This window comes from Pogona vitticeps, chromosome 1 (genome assembly GCF_051106095.1).
Source record: "Pogona vitticeps strain Pit_001003342236 chromosome 1, PviZW2.1, whole genome shotgun sequence".
Classification (NCBI taxonomy): Eukaryota; Metazoa; Chordata; class Lepidosauria; order Squamata; family Agamidae; genus Pogona; species Pogona vitticeps.
In genome coordinates, this window is record NC_135783.1 from 163,351,180 (window position 1) to 163,366,252 (window position 15,073).

At 45.1% G+C, this 15,073-nt stretch overlaps 1 protein-coding gene across 1 annotated transcript in view; it reads left to right on the forward strand.

The window, feature by feature from the left end:
- The first annotated feature begins 11,476 nt into the window (after positions 1–11,476).
- The window catches only part of LOC110071367 (cytochrome P450 2K4-like), a 29,915-nt gene continuing 26,318 nt past the window's right edge, over positions 11,477–15,073 (forward strand). The window contains exon 1 of the mRNA XM_078386795.1: positions 11,477–13,905. Within this exon, the coding sequence (XP_078242921.1) occupies positions 13,352–13,905 (554 nt within the window). The 5' untranslated portion in view covers positions 11,477–13,351. The remainder of the gene's footprint in view (positions 13,906–15,073) is intronic.

A 15,073-nucleotide genomic window follows, 5' to 3' on the forward strand; every position in this document is an offset into this window, starting at 1 on the left:
GTCTTCCGTCCTTCCGAGGTCGGTAAAATGAGTACCCAGCTTGCGGGGGGGGGCAATGTGTAGCCTGTATAATGAAACTGTAAACCGCCCGGAGAGTGCTTGTAGCACTATGGGGCGGTATATAAGTCCAAAAATAAATAAATAAAATAAATAAATAAACTTTGCAGGCAAAGTGATGTTGCAGAAGAAGAAGACCAGAGTCTCCTGCGCCTGACTTTTGCCTCAGTGCCCCAATGGGGCAACACACTCTTCTTTGCTGCTGCCAACTTACCTCAGTGCCCCGATGGGGCCCAAAAGCCTTCTTTCTGGCAACTGTGTGCCTGAGTGCCAGATGGGGCAACACACTCTACTTTGCTGCTGTCAAGTTACCTCAGCACCCTCATGGGGCCAAAAGAGCCTGCTTTCCTGCTGTCATGTGCCTCAGTGCCCATCACTTTCCTACTGCCATGTGCCTGAGTGCCCGATGGGGCAACACATTCTACTTTGCTGCTGCCAAGTTACCTCAGTTCTCCAATGGGACTCTAAAGCCTCCTTTCCGGCTGCCAACTGCCTCAGTGCCCAACGGAGTGCTATTACTAGTACATTACCAATGAAGGGGTGCCTATTTATCCACTTGCAGTTACATGCTTTCAAATGGGTTCTGGCTCAGCACCCCAACCAGACCTGACCCAACCCGTCCAGGCATGGAAGCGTCAACCATGCTGGTCCCAGCCCCACCCAAAGCCTGTCCAGGCATCCCCCCATTGCATGGCTTGAGAATGCAGGGTTTATCTTGTGTCAACAACAACCACCATCCCTTTTCTTCATCAATAACAAAACACATAATAAGTGTTGCTTGTTTTCAAAAACAAACAACACACCTCCACAACCACCTTTTGCTAATCCCCAACCAGGCCTGCCCCTGCCCCACCCAAAGCCTGCCCAGGCATCACCCCATCGCCCCATCGCACGGCTTCAGTTAGTAGTCCTGATCGGGCTCCAAAAGTCCCATGGCCCCATGGATTAACTGCTGTTAGATTTAACCTATGGGGCAGCACACACCACTTTGCTGCTGCCAACTACCTCCGGTATCTCCAATTTCTTCTAATTATTAGCATAAAGAATTCTTAAACAATCCTGGGGTTAGTGGAACATTACAAAGCAGTATTTTTGGTAACAGAGTATGTACTGCTATCCAATACAGAGGTGCCTCGCAAGACGAATGCCTCGCAGGATGATTAATCTACAAGACGATGGGTTTTTGAGAGCCCTGTTGCACTTTGCAAGATGATGCTTTCTATGGAAGGTTTCCGCAAGACGATGTTTTGGTCTATGCTTCGCAAGACAGTGTGTTTGGTTTTTTTAGACTGATGCTTCGTAAGACGGTTCCCCCCCCACTGGAATGCATTAAATAGATTTCAATACATTCCAATGGGGAACCGCATTTTGCAAAACTTTTTTTTAGACTGATGCTTCGCAAAACGGTCTCCCCCCCCATTGGAACACATTAAATAGATTTCAATGCATTCCAGTCAGGAACTGCGTTTCGCAAGATGATGTTTTCTATGGACGATTTTCGCAAGACAGCAATTTTCCCCCATTGGAATGCATTAAATAGATTTCAGTGCATTCCAATGGGGAACCGTGTTTCACAAAACAATGTTTTCGCAAAACAGCGATTTTTGCGGAATGAATTAACATCATCTTGTGAGGAACCACTGTACTGTTTCGCTACTCTACAAGTCCACTACATATGGTAAAAGCTTCCCTCTTGTGCTTCACACTTCCAACAAACATTTGACACCTCTGTATAAATATTTGACAATTCTTTCAGAGTCATATGCCGCCTATAAAATATGTTATATATGTTCTCCTTGAAATTTACCAAATTTGTGAGCTTTATGTTATTTTTCCATATTGCAACCATTTATCAATATCAATATTATATCCTATATTCTGTGCCCATCTAATCTAAACCACAGAAGCCTGTGCTGCAGGGTCAGAAAACCAGCAGTCGTAAGATCAAATCCACGCAATGTAGTGAGCTCCCATCACTTTGTATCAGCTCCTCGCCAACCTAACAGTTTGAAAGCATGCACATGCGAGTAGATAAATAGGGACCACCTTGGTGGGAAGGTAAAATGGCATTCCCTAGTCACACTGGCCACATGACAACGGAAACTGTCTTCAGACAAGCACTGGCTCTACAGCTTGAAAACGGGATGAGCACCATCCCCTAGAGTCGGACACGACTGGACTAAAAAAATGTCAAGGGGAACCTTTACCTTTTAACCATACATGCTTTTATCATCTCATCTTGCATTTTAGTTTCAAGCAAATAATCATACATTTTCTTAATTACTTTATCATTCGAGCCCAGCAGACGTTTATTGACTGTCGTTTCTTCTGTGTCAAAGCCCTCTATTTTATCTTTTCTATGCCTAGATTCCACTTGTGTTCTGGACCACCAGTCTAGATATATGTTTTGTGTTTCTAATTCTTCGTTGGACCTTAACTCACAATCATTTTTAATAGATCCTGATATCTTAAAAGTTCTGCTTCTGTCATGGGGTTAGGTTGTGTAAAGGCCTGTATGGGTGATACCCAGCCTGGTGTTTTTTGGTAAATCTGCTGGATGATCTTTTTCTTGATCTCTCATATTTTTTAAAAAGTATTTTTGTTTTCTTTTGGCTTATTTTCATTCCTGCCGTATCACCAAAATTCATCAGCATCTCCATCAGGTCTTCAATTGAGTCCATTGGATCCTCCAATATAATAACTAGATGATCTGCAAAACCCTGGAGCTTAAAAGTGTGACCTCTTACTTTCAGTCCTTTTATTTCCTTTTTATCTGTAATTTGCTCACTTAATATTTCTATTAAGAAAGAATAGTAATGGAGTAAATTTAATATTACCAAAATTTTAATAGTAATTTTCCCTTTAAAAACACATTCTTGACATCAAAGTGCTTTACTTCTTTCTTTCTGGAGTTTGCCACACTCAGGAGCATTCTTATTGTGCTGTGCTTGACATCAGGAGCAAAGGTTTCATTGAAGTCTCCTCCACCGTTTTGTAGGAACCCTTTTTCAACTAGACTTGTCTTGTCGTGTTCCACTTTTCCATTTGTAACTTTTTTTTTCCACTTGAATACATATTTGCACCCAGTGGTGTTCCTGCCTGGTAGTAGCTTAGTCAGTGTCCATGTTTCATTATTTTTAGAGATCGGCATGAACCATAAAAATTGTGATTTGTTGCACTTTGTGATTCATCAAGACCAACCAATCATGAATCACAAATTTATTATTTGTAAACAATTAGATGAATTGATTTGTCCATTTATCTTGCTGTTAAAGCCCTATAAAATAACCTCCTGCCATCTAGAAACAAAATTGCAGAGAATCTTCCCCTGACTCTCCTCTACAATCTCGCCATGTTTGGCGAAGTTTGGTGTTAGGATGTTTGAGTTATACATCCACAAAAAGGGGACATGCAGGAAAGTGACAGAAGTTGCAGAAAGACATAGGTAATATAGTGGCAGGTATAGGCATTTTCCTCTGACATTCAGATATGGCATAGTGGCAGGTGTTGGCATTTTCTTCTGGCTCACAGAGGGGCATATTTGCTCGAAAATAATTTTAAGGCGGCATATGGACTTCTTGTTTACGTAGGTTAGCAGGGTGGCTGGCAGGCAGTTTCTTCTTCCCCTGAGTTAGATGTGTGGCTGGAGCAGAAATTGGTTTCTTAAACATTCTTTCTTTTCCTGGGTTAGATAGGTGGCTGCTGGGGGAAATGGTTTCTTAAACTTGAAATTGTGGGGAAATTGAGGCAGCTTTCTTTCTTCTCCTCCTGGGTTGCATAGGTTACTTTAAGGCAGGTTTAATTCTTCCCCAGGGTTAGAGAAATTATTGGTGAGGCAGATTTGTTTCCTATCTTGGGTTACATGGGTTGCTTTGAGGAAGGTTTCTTTCCTCCTGTGGGTTAGAGCAGGGCTCTCCAAACTTTTCAGTATGAGGGCCACATCATCTATTTTACACATCTTCCAGGGCTGAATGAGGGAAGGGGGACCCAAGACCCTACCCCTGCTGTCTTTGGATCCTTTTTTTTTTTTTGCCTGTCCTCCCTCTGTCACTTGGGGAGGACATTCCCTCCTCTTCCTATGCCCAGGCCAGATAAAAAGGCAAGATGGGCCGGTTGTGGCCTATGGGATGTAGTTTGGAGACCTCTGGATTAGAGGAAGGAATGGCCGGGAAATTGAGGCAGGTTTCTTTTTTTCTCCTGCATTACAGTAGGTTTCTTACTGCCAGGTTCCTCTGACTCACAGAAGTGGCATGTAGACAGGCATAGGCATTTTCTTCCAATACCTCCAATAGAGGTATCTGGCATAGAAGCAGGTTTGTTTCCCCTGCATTTCAGAGGTGGCTGGCATAGAGGTAGGATTGTACCCTGGGTAGCATTGATTGCTAGCAGAGAGGTAGGCTTATGCCCCTGGGTGGCACAGATTGCTGGCAGAGATGTAGGTTTATACCCCCTGAGTGGCACAGGTGGGAGAGAGGCAGGCACACCAATTTCCCAGAGTGGCAGAGGCAGCAGAGAGGCTGAAGGGATTGACAGATGTGGATTTGTATTTGGCAGGTTGAGGAGGCATAGCAAAAAAAAAAAAAAAAAAGCAAAGCATGCTGCTTATATGCCACCCCATTGCACTTAAAGCACTCTCTGGTCAGTTTACAAGTTAATTATGCAGGCTACACATTGCCCCCCCCAGCAAGCTGGGCACTCCTTTTACCGATCTCAGAAGGACAGAAGGCTGAGTCAACCTTGAGATGGCTACCTGGGGTTGTAAGCACAGTTTTGGCTGCAGTACAGCAGTTTAACCACTGTGTCATAAGGGACAGAGGCTGGCATGGGATCCCTACCTCACTGGGTTCTAAGAGGGGAAGCCCAAAAAAGGAAGGTTCACCTTTATGAATAAGAGCCTCTCCACAGTTAAGGGATCCAGATGGGAGCATATCTCCAATTCCATGATTTTATATTTATATCGTTCTGTTTTTATCTATGTAAAACTGTGTATATTTTAAATTGTTTTTATCTTGTATGTTGTGAGCCACCCAGAGTAGACTATGTCTAGATGGGCGGCATATAAATAAATAAATAAATAAATAAATAAATAAATAAATAAATAAATAAATAAATAAATAAACAAACAAACAAACAAACAAACAAACAAACACAAATTGGACACTGATGCCCACCTCTCCTCATTGAAGTAGAATGGGCATGGAGGACATGATGTCCTCCAAAATGGCTTTCTGCTCCTCCAGGCAGGACACCATGGTGTATCTGGAGTTCCACCTGGTTGGCAGGTCCATCAGAAGAACATGTTCCTCCTGCACCAACTCCTTCTGTCTCTCATGCAGCCAGTGGGCAGCTTTAGAGTGGCATGAAAAGTGGCCCACCAGTTGGCAGCAGTTCTCAAGGAGTGTCTCTGTCTCCCATGTACCTGCATCCCAATCAGGCTTGATGTGGCTCCTCACACCTATGGCGCTGTGTACAACAAGATGTAACTTGTGCACCATATACACAATGCCCTAAAAGCCTGCCACATTCAGTGCTGCCAACATGTTTCTCCCAGCATCTGTGGTCATGTGCTCATGTATGGCCGTAAACATTTATTTATTTATTTATTTATTTATTTATTTATTTATTTATTTATTTATTTATTTATTTATTTATTTATTTATTTATTGTCAGCCAGGAACTCATTGGTGGTGTTCCCCCCGTCACTTGAGCCTCCACGTGTTGCACCTGCAATAGAATGGCAGGGAGGACAGGCAAAAAATGGAGCAAACAGTGGAAAGCTGGGATTTCCATGATGAACAGTGGAAGCCTGAGCAGGGCAATCCTCTTGGAGTGCCCACCTCCTGTGTCTTGCCCCTGGACCATCCGCCAAAGGTGGCTGCAGCCCCAATGGGAACTACATCCTGGAGCGTGACCTTCCTCAAGCTCCCACCCACACCAACCCCTGTGGCAGTCTTCTTCAAAGGCGGTGCCTCCTTCTCCATCCCCACTTCTCCCCCTGGTGCTAATCTCTTCATCACCACCACCACCACGGCAACAAACAACCTTCCCCAGATAGGAGGCTTAGGCAGTGCCTGTCCAGATGTTGGCAGAGGACAGTTGAGGAAGACTTTTCAAGGGATAGCTTTTAACACACCAGGTGTGGGTCGTAACTGACAATGTTGAAATGGTCCAATAGGGAGCCTCTGCCTGACTCTGCATGCTGCTGGCCTCAGAAGACTGGGTGGTACTGGTTTGGGAGGATTGAGGTGAGGAGTCTAGGGACAGGGGTGGTGGTAATGGGGAAATCTGCTCTGGCACTACTGGTTCAGAGGAGTGAGAGGATTCTGGATCCTCTTGAATCAGTAACTGCTCTGATTCCTGAAGGAAGAGCAGCACCTGAGGAAGCTCAGCTTTCAAATCCACAAGAGGAGGAAGAGTGGTGGCTGATCTATTGAGGGGCTTCTTCCCCTTTGAGACCTGACTTCCCTTCATTTTCAGGTGCTGTAACTGCTACCTCCTCAATCACAGTCACTCTTGGATTTATAAATAAAGGGGAGGGGAGGGGTTGCTCACAAATACTAAAAGGAAGAATTAAATTGGATTAGCTGAGAGTTGTAAAATAAATGAATATTTTTAAAGAAGGTGGGACTCAGAGAGGAAAAACAAGACTGCAGGGAAGGAGTTAAACTTAAAAAAATCCCAAAGCACACACCCTAACTCAGAACTGGAGCCAACCAAATAGGTAATTTAGGGAAGAAAAAAAATAAGTTTTTTAAAAAGAGAAAAAGGCTGGTACAGGAAGTAGTAGGAAAATATAAAAAAAGGAAAAGGAACCCACCTGGTCCCCACCTCTCTCTCTCTCTGTCTCTCTCTCTCTCTCTCTCTCTCTCTCTCTCTCTGTCTCTCTCTCACTCACTCACTCACTCACTCACTCACACACGCACACACACACACACACACAGAGAGAGAGAGAGAGAGAGAGAGAGAGAGAGAGAGACTCCTTTTTTGTTTTTATTTTTTTAAAAAAAACTAGGGATAGGATTAGGGGTACAGGAGATAAGGGGAATGGACAAAAAAGGGAGGGAGAAAAAGAACATAAAATACACTGGTGCCCCGCATAGCGAGTGCCCCATTTAACGACGAATCCGCATAGCGATGTGGATTTTGCTATTGCAAAAGCGATCGCATTGCGATGGTTTCAATGGCTAAAAATCGCATTGCAATGATCGGTAAGCATTTCGCTTACCGATTATCGCATTGCGATGTTTAGAAAACAGCTGATCAGCGGTTCCAAAATGGCCACCAGGTAAACAAAATAGCCACCCGCAGTGTTTTCGTGCGATTTCCTCACATACCGGGCAGCGAAAATGGCGGCCGGATGGAGGATTTCTGCATAGCAGTGAGTTTTTTCCCCCATAGGAATGCATTAAATGGGGTTTAATGCATTCCTATGGGTTTTTCATTCCGTATAGCAACAATTCCGGATAGCAACGATTTTCCTGGAACAGATTATCGTTGCTATGCGGGGCACCACTGTATATTGTTTAGTCATTTAGTCGTGTCCGACTCTTTGTGACCCCATGGACCAGAGCACACCAGGCCCTCCTGTCTTCCACTGCCTCCCGGAGTTGGGTCAAATTCATGTTGGTAGCTCCGGTGACACTGTCCAATCATCTCATCCACTGTCGCTCCCCTTCTCCTCTTGCCTTCACACTTTCCCAACATCAGGGTCTTTTCCAGGGAATCTTCTCTTCTCATGAGGTGGCCAAATTATTGGAGCCTCAGCTTCAGGATCTGTCCTTCCAGTGAGCACTCAGGGTTGATTTCCTTCAAAATGGATAGGTTTGTTCTCTTTGCAGTCCAGGGGACTCTCAAGAGCCTCCTCCAGCGCCAAAGTTCAAAAGCATCAATTCTTTGGCAGTCAGCCTTCTTTATGGTCCAGCTCTCACTTCCATACATCGCTATTGGAAAAACCATAGCTTTGACTGTGCAGACTTTTGTCGGCAAGGTGAGGTCTCTGCTTTTTAAGATGCTGTCTAGGTTTGTCATCGCTTTTCTTCCAAGAAGCAGGTTTCTTTTAATTTCACTGCTGCTGCCACCGTATGCAGTGATCATGAAGCCCAAGAAAGTAAAATCTGTCATTACCTCAATATCTTCCCCTTCTTTTTGCCAGGAGGTGATGGGACCAGTGGCCATGATCTTAGTTTTTTTGATGCTGAGCTTCAGACCAATTTTTGAGCTCTCTTCTTTCACCCTCATTACAAGGTTCTTTAATTCCTCCTCACTTTCTGCCATCAGCATGGTATCATCTGCATATCAGAGGTTGTTGATCTTTCTCCCAGCAGTCTTAATTCCAGTTTGTGATTTCTCCAGTCCAGCCTTTTGCATGATGTATTCTGCATATAAGTTAAATAAGCAGGGGGACAATATACAGCCTTGTCGTACTCCTTTCCCAATTTTGAACCAATCAGTTTTTCCATATCCAGTTCTACCTCTTGCTTCCTGTCCCACATATAGATTTCTCAGGAGGTAGATAAGATGGTCAGGCACTCCCATTTCTTTAAGAACTTACCATAGTTTGCTGTGGTCCACACAGTCAAAGGCTTTTGCATGATCAATGATGCAGAAGTAGATGTTTTTCTGGAACTCTCTGGCTTTCTCCATAATCCAGCGCATGCTAGCAATTTGGTCTCTAGTTCCTCTGCCCCTTCAAAATCCAGCTTTTGCTTCTCGGAGTTCTTGGTCCACATACTGCTGAAGCCTACCATGTAGGATTTTGAGCATAACCTTGCTGGCGTGGGAAATGAGTGCAATTGTACTGTAGTTGGAGGATTGTTTGGCACTGCCCTTCTTTGGGATTGGAATGTAAACTGATCTTTTCCAATCCTCTGGCCACTGCTGAGTTCTCCAAACTCACTGGCATATTGAGTGTAGCACCTTAACAGCATCATCATTTAAGGTTTTAAATAGTTCCACTGGAAAGCCATCACCTCCACTAGCCTGGTTGTTAGCCATGCTTTCTAAGGCCCACTTGACTCTCCAGGATGTCTGGCTCAAGGTCAGCAACCACACTATCTGGGTTGTCTCGGTGCTGCATTTGTTGTTCTCAAACTAACAGCAATACGGGCCAAGGTTTGACAAATTATCAGCATGCATACAATATCAAAATTCACATGGTGCAAAAGCATGCCAAGTTGAGTATCCCTTATCAACAAATACATGCATATAATTATGTTTAAAGTTTGTATAAATTACCTGGCTTGTATTACTTTAAAATTTGTTTACATTTACTAGCGTTAATGGTTATTTTTCAATAAAAAAGTGTTTGTATCATTGAAAGTTCTGTTATGTTTTGAAGACCAAAGGTGATGATTAAATCAGAGAACTGTATGAGTTGTTTTTTCCTAAACTAAAACATCAATATTCAGATTTAGTTGCAGTGTTGGCACTTCAAAAGAGATAATTTGGTTTTGTGTTGCTGTTTGGGCACTCGGGCTAAAAAAAGGTTAGCCATCACTGCTCTAGACGATCGAATGGTTCAAAGGATAGCTGTAAAAATGCTATAACTGATTCTCCCCATGTATTATAACTAGTACACAATTAATTATCTGTTGTACACATTTTTTAAATTCATTTTGTATATTTTAGCCATTTAATATGTTTTGTGAACTGGTCACACAACTGTAATAAATAAATTCAAGAGAGGGAAATGGCTCAAAACAGAGAAGGGGGGCTCTATTTTAAATCAAAGTCAAGAGGGAACTATTAGTTAAAAGTGAATAGACTGATAGACACCCAAGACCAAAAGGTTCTTTCCTGTCAAATAAACTGCAGGAAGCAAACAAGGTTATAAAAACTCCAACAATTATTTATTTATTTATTTATTTATTTATTTATTTATTTATTTATTTATTTATTTATTTATTTATTTATTTATTTATTTATTTATTTATTTATATCCCGCCTATCTAGTCGATAGACCACTCTAGGCAGCTTACAGCAAGAAATGCAACAATAAAAACAACAAAATTACATAAAAGAAAACTTTCGACAATTGGGTTAAACATTGGGAAAGAAAAGAGGAGGGGATCAGGAATTAACTAGGGGGGAAGGCCTGCCGAAACATCAATGTTTTTAATTGCTTTTTGAAAATACCCAGTGAGGGGGCCGCGCGAATATCAGGGGGAAGGTTGTTCCAGAGGCGAGGAGCCACCGCCGAGAAGGCCCGATTTCTTGTCTTTTCCTTCCGGGCCTCCCTCGGCTTTAGGCTCCTCAGCCTCACCTCCTGGCTCGCGCAAGTGACACGGGTAGATCTTGGTGGTAGAAGGCGCTCCGCCAAGTATCGAGGCCCTAAACTGTTTAGGGCTTTGTATGTAAGCATCAACACTTTGAAGTTGATGCGGAATCAGATGGGCAGCCAATGCAATGCAGCCAGAGTGGGTGAAATGTGTTGGAATTTTTTCACCCCACTAAGGAGTCTGGCCGCCACATTCTGCACCACCTGAAATTTCTGCAGCAGCCTCAAAGGCAGCCCCACGTAGAGCGCATTACAGTAGTCTAATCTTGAGATTACGAGCGTATGCACCAAAGTGGTGAGCGCCCCGACATCGAGATAGGGCCGCAGCTGGGCTGCCCTCCTAAGATGGTATAAGGCGGTTCGGACCACCGACGCCACCTGGGATTCCATAGTGAGCGCCGGGTCGAGATGGATCCCGAAGCTGCGGACCCCATCCTTAGCAGGCCAGAGCAAGGCCCCCAATTCCCAACTCGGAGAGCCTCCCCAGGAGGATACTGTGGTCAATGGTATCAAAGGCCACTGAGATGTCGAGGAGGACCAGCAGGGACACGTTGCCCCTGTCGGCCTCTCCGTAGGTCATCACACAGGGCGACCAATGGCGTTTCTGTGCCGTGGCGTGGCCTGAAGCCCGACTGAAACGGATCCAGGGCATCTGTTTCGTCCAGGTGCACCTGAAGCTGGTCGGCCACCACCCTCTCCACCACCTTACTTAGGAAAGAAACATTGGCGACGGGCCTATAATTGCCAATTTCGTTCACCGCCAAACTTGGTTTCTTCCTGATGGGCCTAATGAGTGTCTCCTTGAGAGCAGATGGAAATCTGCCCTCAAGGAAAGACCCATTAATTATTACAGTGGCCCATTCCATTGTTGTAGACCTGGCTGCTTTTATTAGCCAGGCCGGACAGGGGTCAAGGGAGGAGGTGGAGGCACGACAGCGATCAAGCGCCCTGGCGACAGTATCAGATGTGACAGGCTGAAAGGAGTCAAAAATTGCTGGGCAAGGCGGAGCGCTGGACATCTCAGCTCGACTCACTGTATTCAAAAAAGGAGACAGGTCCCGGCGGATGGCCTCCACTTTAGATTTAAAAAATGCTGCAAACTGGTCTGGTGTAAGACTAGGGGGAGGCCCATCACCCGGGCCAATTCTGCACTATACGGAATAATTCCGCCTGCTGGTTGGACGCTTTGCTTATCTGGTTAGCGAAGTATGCTCGACTGGCAGCCTTTACCTTAGCCAGGTAAAGGTTAGTGGTGACCTTAACAGCTATCCAATTGTAATCCGTCGGGTCCTTTCTCCTTTTGCGCTCTAGCCGTCTCCTAATCCGCTTCAACGCCCGGAGGTCCTGGTTAAACCATGGCGCCGGGCAAGCTCTGCGTTGGAGAGGGCGTTTAGGTGCGATCATGTCTACAGCCCTGACCACAGCGGCGAACCAGCTGTCAGTCAGAGCCTCGACAGGAGCGCCAGCCAGGTCTGCCATAGCACCTCTCATGGCATCCTGGAATCCAGTAGCCTTCGAGGGCGGACCATAACAATAGGTCCCTGCTCCCTGTGAGGGGGAAGGGCCATGTTGAGGTTACATTTTATTAGGTGATGATCCGACCATGACAGAGGGACCGACTCAAGGTCAGTCACCATTGGACCACTCTCGCTCCAACTGGAGGAAAAAAACCAGGTTGAGTGTATGGCCACCCACGTGGGTGGGGCCGATGACATGTTGGGACATGTTCAAGAAGGCCATGGTCTCCAAGAACTCAAGAGCTGGTCCGGAAGTCTCTGCCTCCGCATGCACATTGAAGTCCCCCAAAACCAACAGCTTCGGGGAGACCAACAGTGCCGCAGAGACAAAGTCCACCAGCTCTGGTAGGGAAATGGCTGGGTCGCGGGGAGCACGGTAGCCCAGCAAGATCCCAATACCGTCCCTGGCCCCAATCGACACGTGGAGGGCCTCCAGACCTGATTTTACCACTGAGGAGCGCCTAGTAACCTCTAAGATGGATTTGTGAACAATGGCGACTCCCCCCCCCGTCCCTCCAGTCTACCCTGGTGCTGGACAGCATAATCGGGCGGACAGATAAGTGCTAGGGGGGACCCCCCTCTCCGCCGATCCATGTTTCGGTTATGCATGCCAGGTCTGCATCCTCCTCCAGGATAAGATCGTGGATCACCTGGGCCTTATTGGATGCAGACCTGGCATTCAACAACACCAGGCGTAGAGTAGAGGGATGACTGAACTGGCTGCTTCAATACTGAGGGTTGGTCCCAGTCTCAGAACAATGGACAGCCTTCAAACATCTGTCCGTCGTTCTTCTTACACGAGTAGGGACTGGGCCAACGCCGTATCTCCCTCTACCCATGATCACAGGAATATTTTGGGGCCCCTCGCTGAGAGGGCAGGCCTTCCATTCCATTGAAGGGAAGGGGGAGGGAAGGAAGAAGAGGGAAGGGAAAAAGGGCAGGAGATAAAAAGAGACAGGAGAAGATAACAAGCAAAGTTAACTTAATACAAGTGAATCAGATAAACAAAAAGAGAAAAAAAGAAAAAAAGATAATAATAAAACACATAAAAATTAACCAAATGCAATAAGCTAGTGCATATAAATAATAAACATAAAGTGAACAAGCGTAAATTAAATACAATTGATCAAAATATCAAAATAAAAAAGGAAAAATAAATAAATAGGTAAAATAAGAAAACCAGACTAATTACCCCCCACCCGGCGCCCAGAGCAGTCCTTCCCCCCCACGTGGCCTTATTCTTTCTAGTATAGCTGGCCTAGATGTTAATGGCGGCGCTGGTATGCAATGTTCTTTAAGGAGCCAGTAGTCACAGTTTTTACAGTTTTTAGCAAAGGACCCCGGGTCCACGATGTTATAAGTCAATAGGATCCAAAGCACCAGGAGCCGAGCTAAGGGGGGCTCAAACCCAGCCATTTCCCTCCCTGGGATTAGGGAGACATCCTTCGCAGATGGAAAGAAGCGAGTGGGGAGAGGGGGGCCTGGGGGAAGATCTTTCAACATGGCGACCGGCGTTCAAACGCTCCGTCGCTCCAGCAACCCCACAGGCTCCCTCCGGGTCCGACGACGACCCTGTACCTTGTGGCTGCCTCCGGACTCGGCGCTCCAACTCAGACCACCCCTCTGCCAGGATCTAATCACTGTCCGGGTGCCCGCCAGTCGAAACTCTCCGTCACCGGGCCTCGCCGCCAGAGCCTCCGCTGGGATGCCTCCCAGGATCAGGCAGGGCACAGGCAAGGGTCCGCTGAGTGATGTTCCATCACTGCCATTAAAAATTTATTTCTCAGCAAACAGAATTATAACAGAAACAATATCAGTCTTGGAATTCCTCACTTTTTCTTCTCTTGAATTTCAGTTGTCCAAACAGTATGGTCCTGTCTTCAGCCTCCAGTTGGGACTCCAGAAGATGGTGGTCCTGACCGGGTATGAGACGGTAAAAGAGGCTCTGGTCAACCAGGCTGATGCATTTGCAGAGAGGCCCTTCGTCCCAGTTTTTGAAGAATATGCAAACGGCTATGGTGAAGTCCTTTCTCTCGACAACCCTCTCTTATCATAGCTAGGCCCAAAAGCAGCAGGTTAACAAATGGATGTAACCTATTGACTGCTGAGGGTATGATTTGCACTAAAAAAATCATGCAATAGGGTGATAGGGATTTCAATAGATGGGGAGGAGCACAAGCCAAAAGAAGGGAACTGAGGTAAAGATTCCCACCATTGGAAGGACTGAGGGAGCTGGTGAAGTGAGAGGTAGGGTAATGAGAGTAGGAGTCAGATCTGAAGACAACTCTAAAGATGAACAGAAGAGACACAACAACAGAGGCTATGCATTATAGGTAAAAGAAAGAAAAATATTCAGTTTCATAGGGCATCACAAGGGAAGTAATGGAGGTGATTCCAATGGATGGAATGAACAAACTGTCTAAGGGGTCAGCCATATGTAAGAAAAGAACCCCAGTTATATCAATTCTTTTCATTCTTATATTGAAACTGTAGCATACAGCTCTGCTCTCACCTGTCCGTCACAGCTGGGCAGGGGAACATCAGCCAATGAGAGGACGGAAGGTGGTGCAGAAAGGGGAGGAGCTGGAGTATATAAGGTGGGTGTGTGATGTGTGAGGGAGAGTTTTGAGAGTTTTGGAAGATGAGAAAAGTTGTTTAAGAGAGTGAGAGAGATTTGTGAGAGCTAGTCAGTGAGGGAAAAGTCTGTGTGAGGTACATTAAATGAGAAACGTGATTTACATCCTGATTTACTACCTGTGATTCACTCCTTTTTATTTTGTCAAATCAATAAACAACGTTTTGTTTTAAAAGAAACACTTGTCCTTTTTGAGTATTAAGGATAGGTTGGTGGCAGCAGTTTGAAGAAGAGTAGTGAGCACTCTGGGAGGCCTGTATTGGTAGAGGCTTCAGAGTGGCCCCGCTACAGAAACATTTCCCCCCCAATAGTCAATTTATATATATAGTCTTGGACTTTCCTTATATATATATCTCAGTTGGACCATTTACATCGTTTAAAACTGTGTTGATTCATTTCCTTCTATTTGAATTGTTACATCAAGCTACTCTGCTCTTTGATTTTGTATCAATTCCTTTTTTCCTACTGTTTCTTAGGTTAATCAGGTTCCGTCTTGTCCTTCTTTTATATTGATATACCGATACAGCAATATAAGCCTTCTCTCTCCTTACCCTTTTTCTTGCCCTCACTTATCCCCGTTTCCTTATT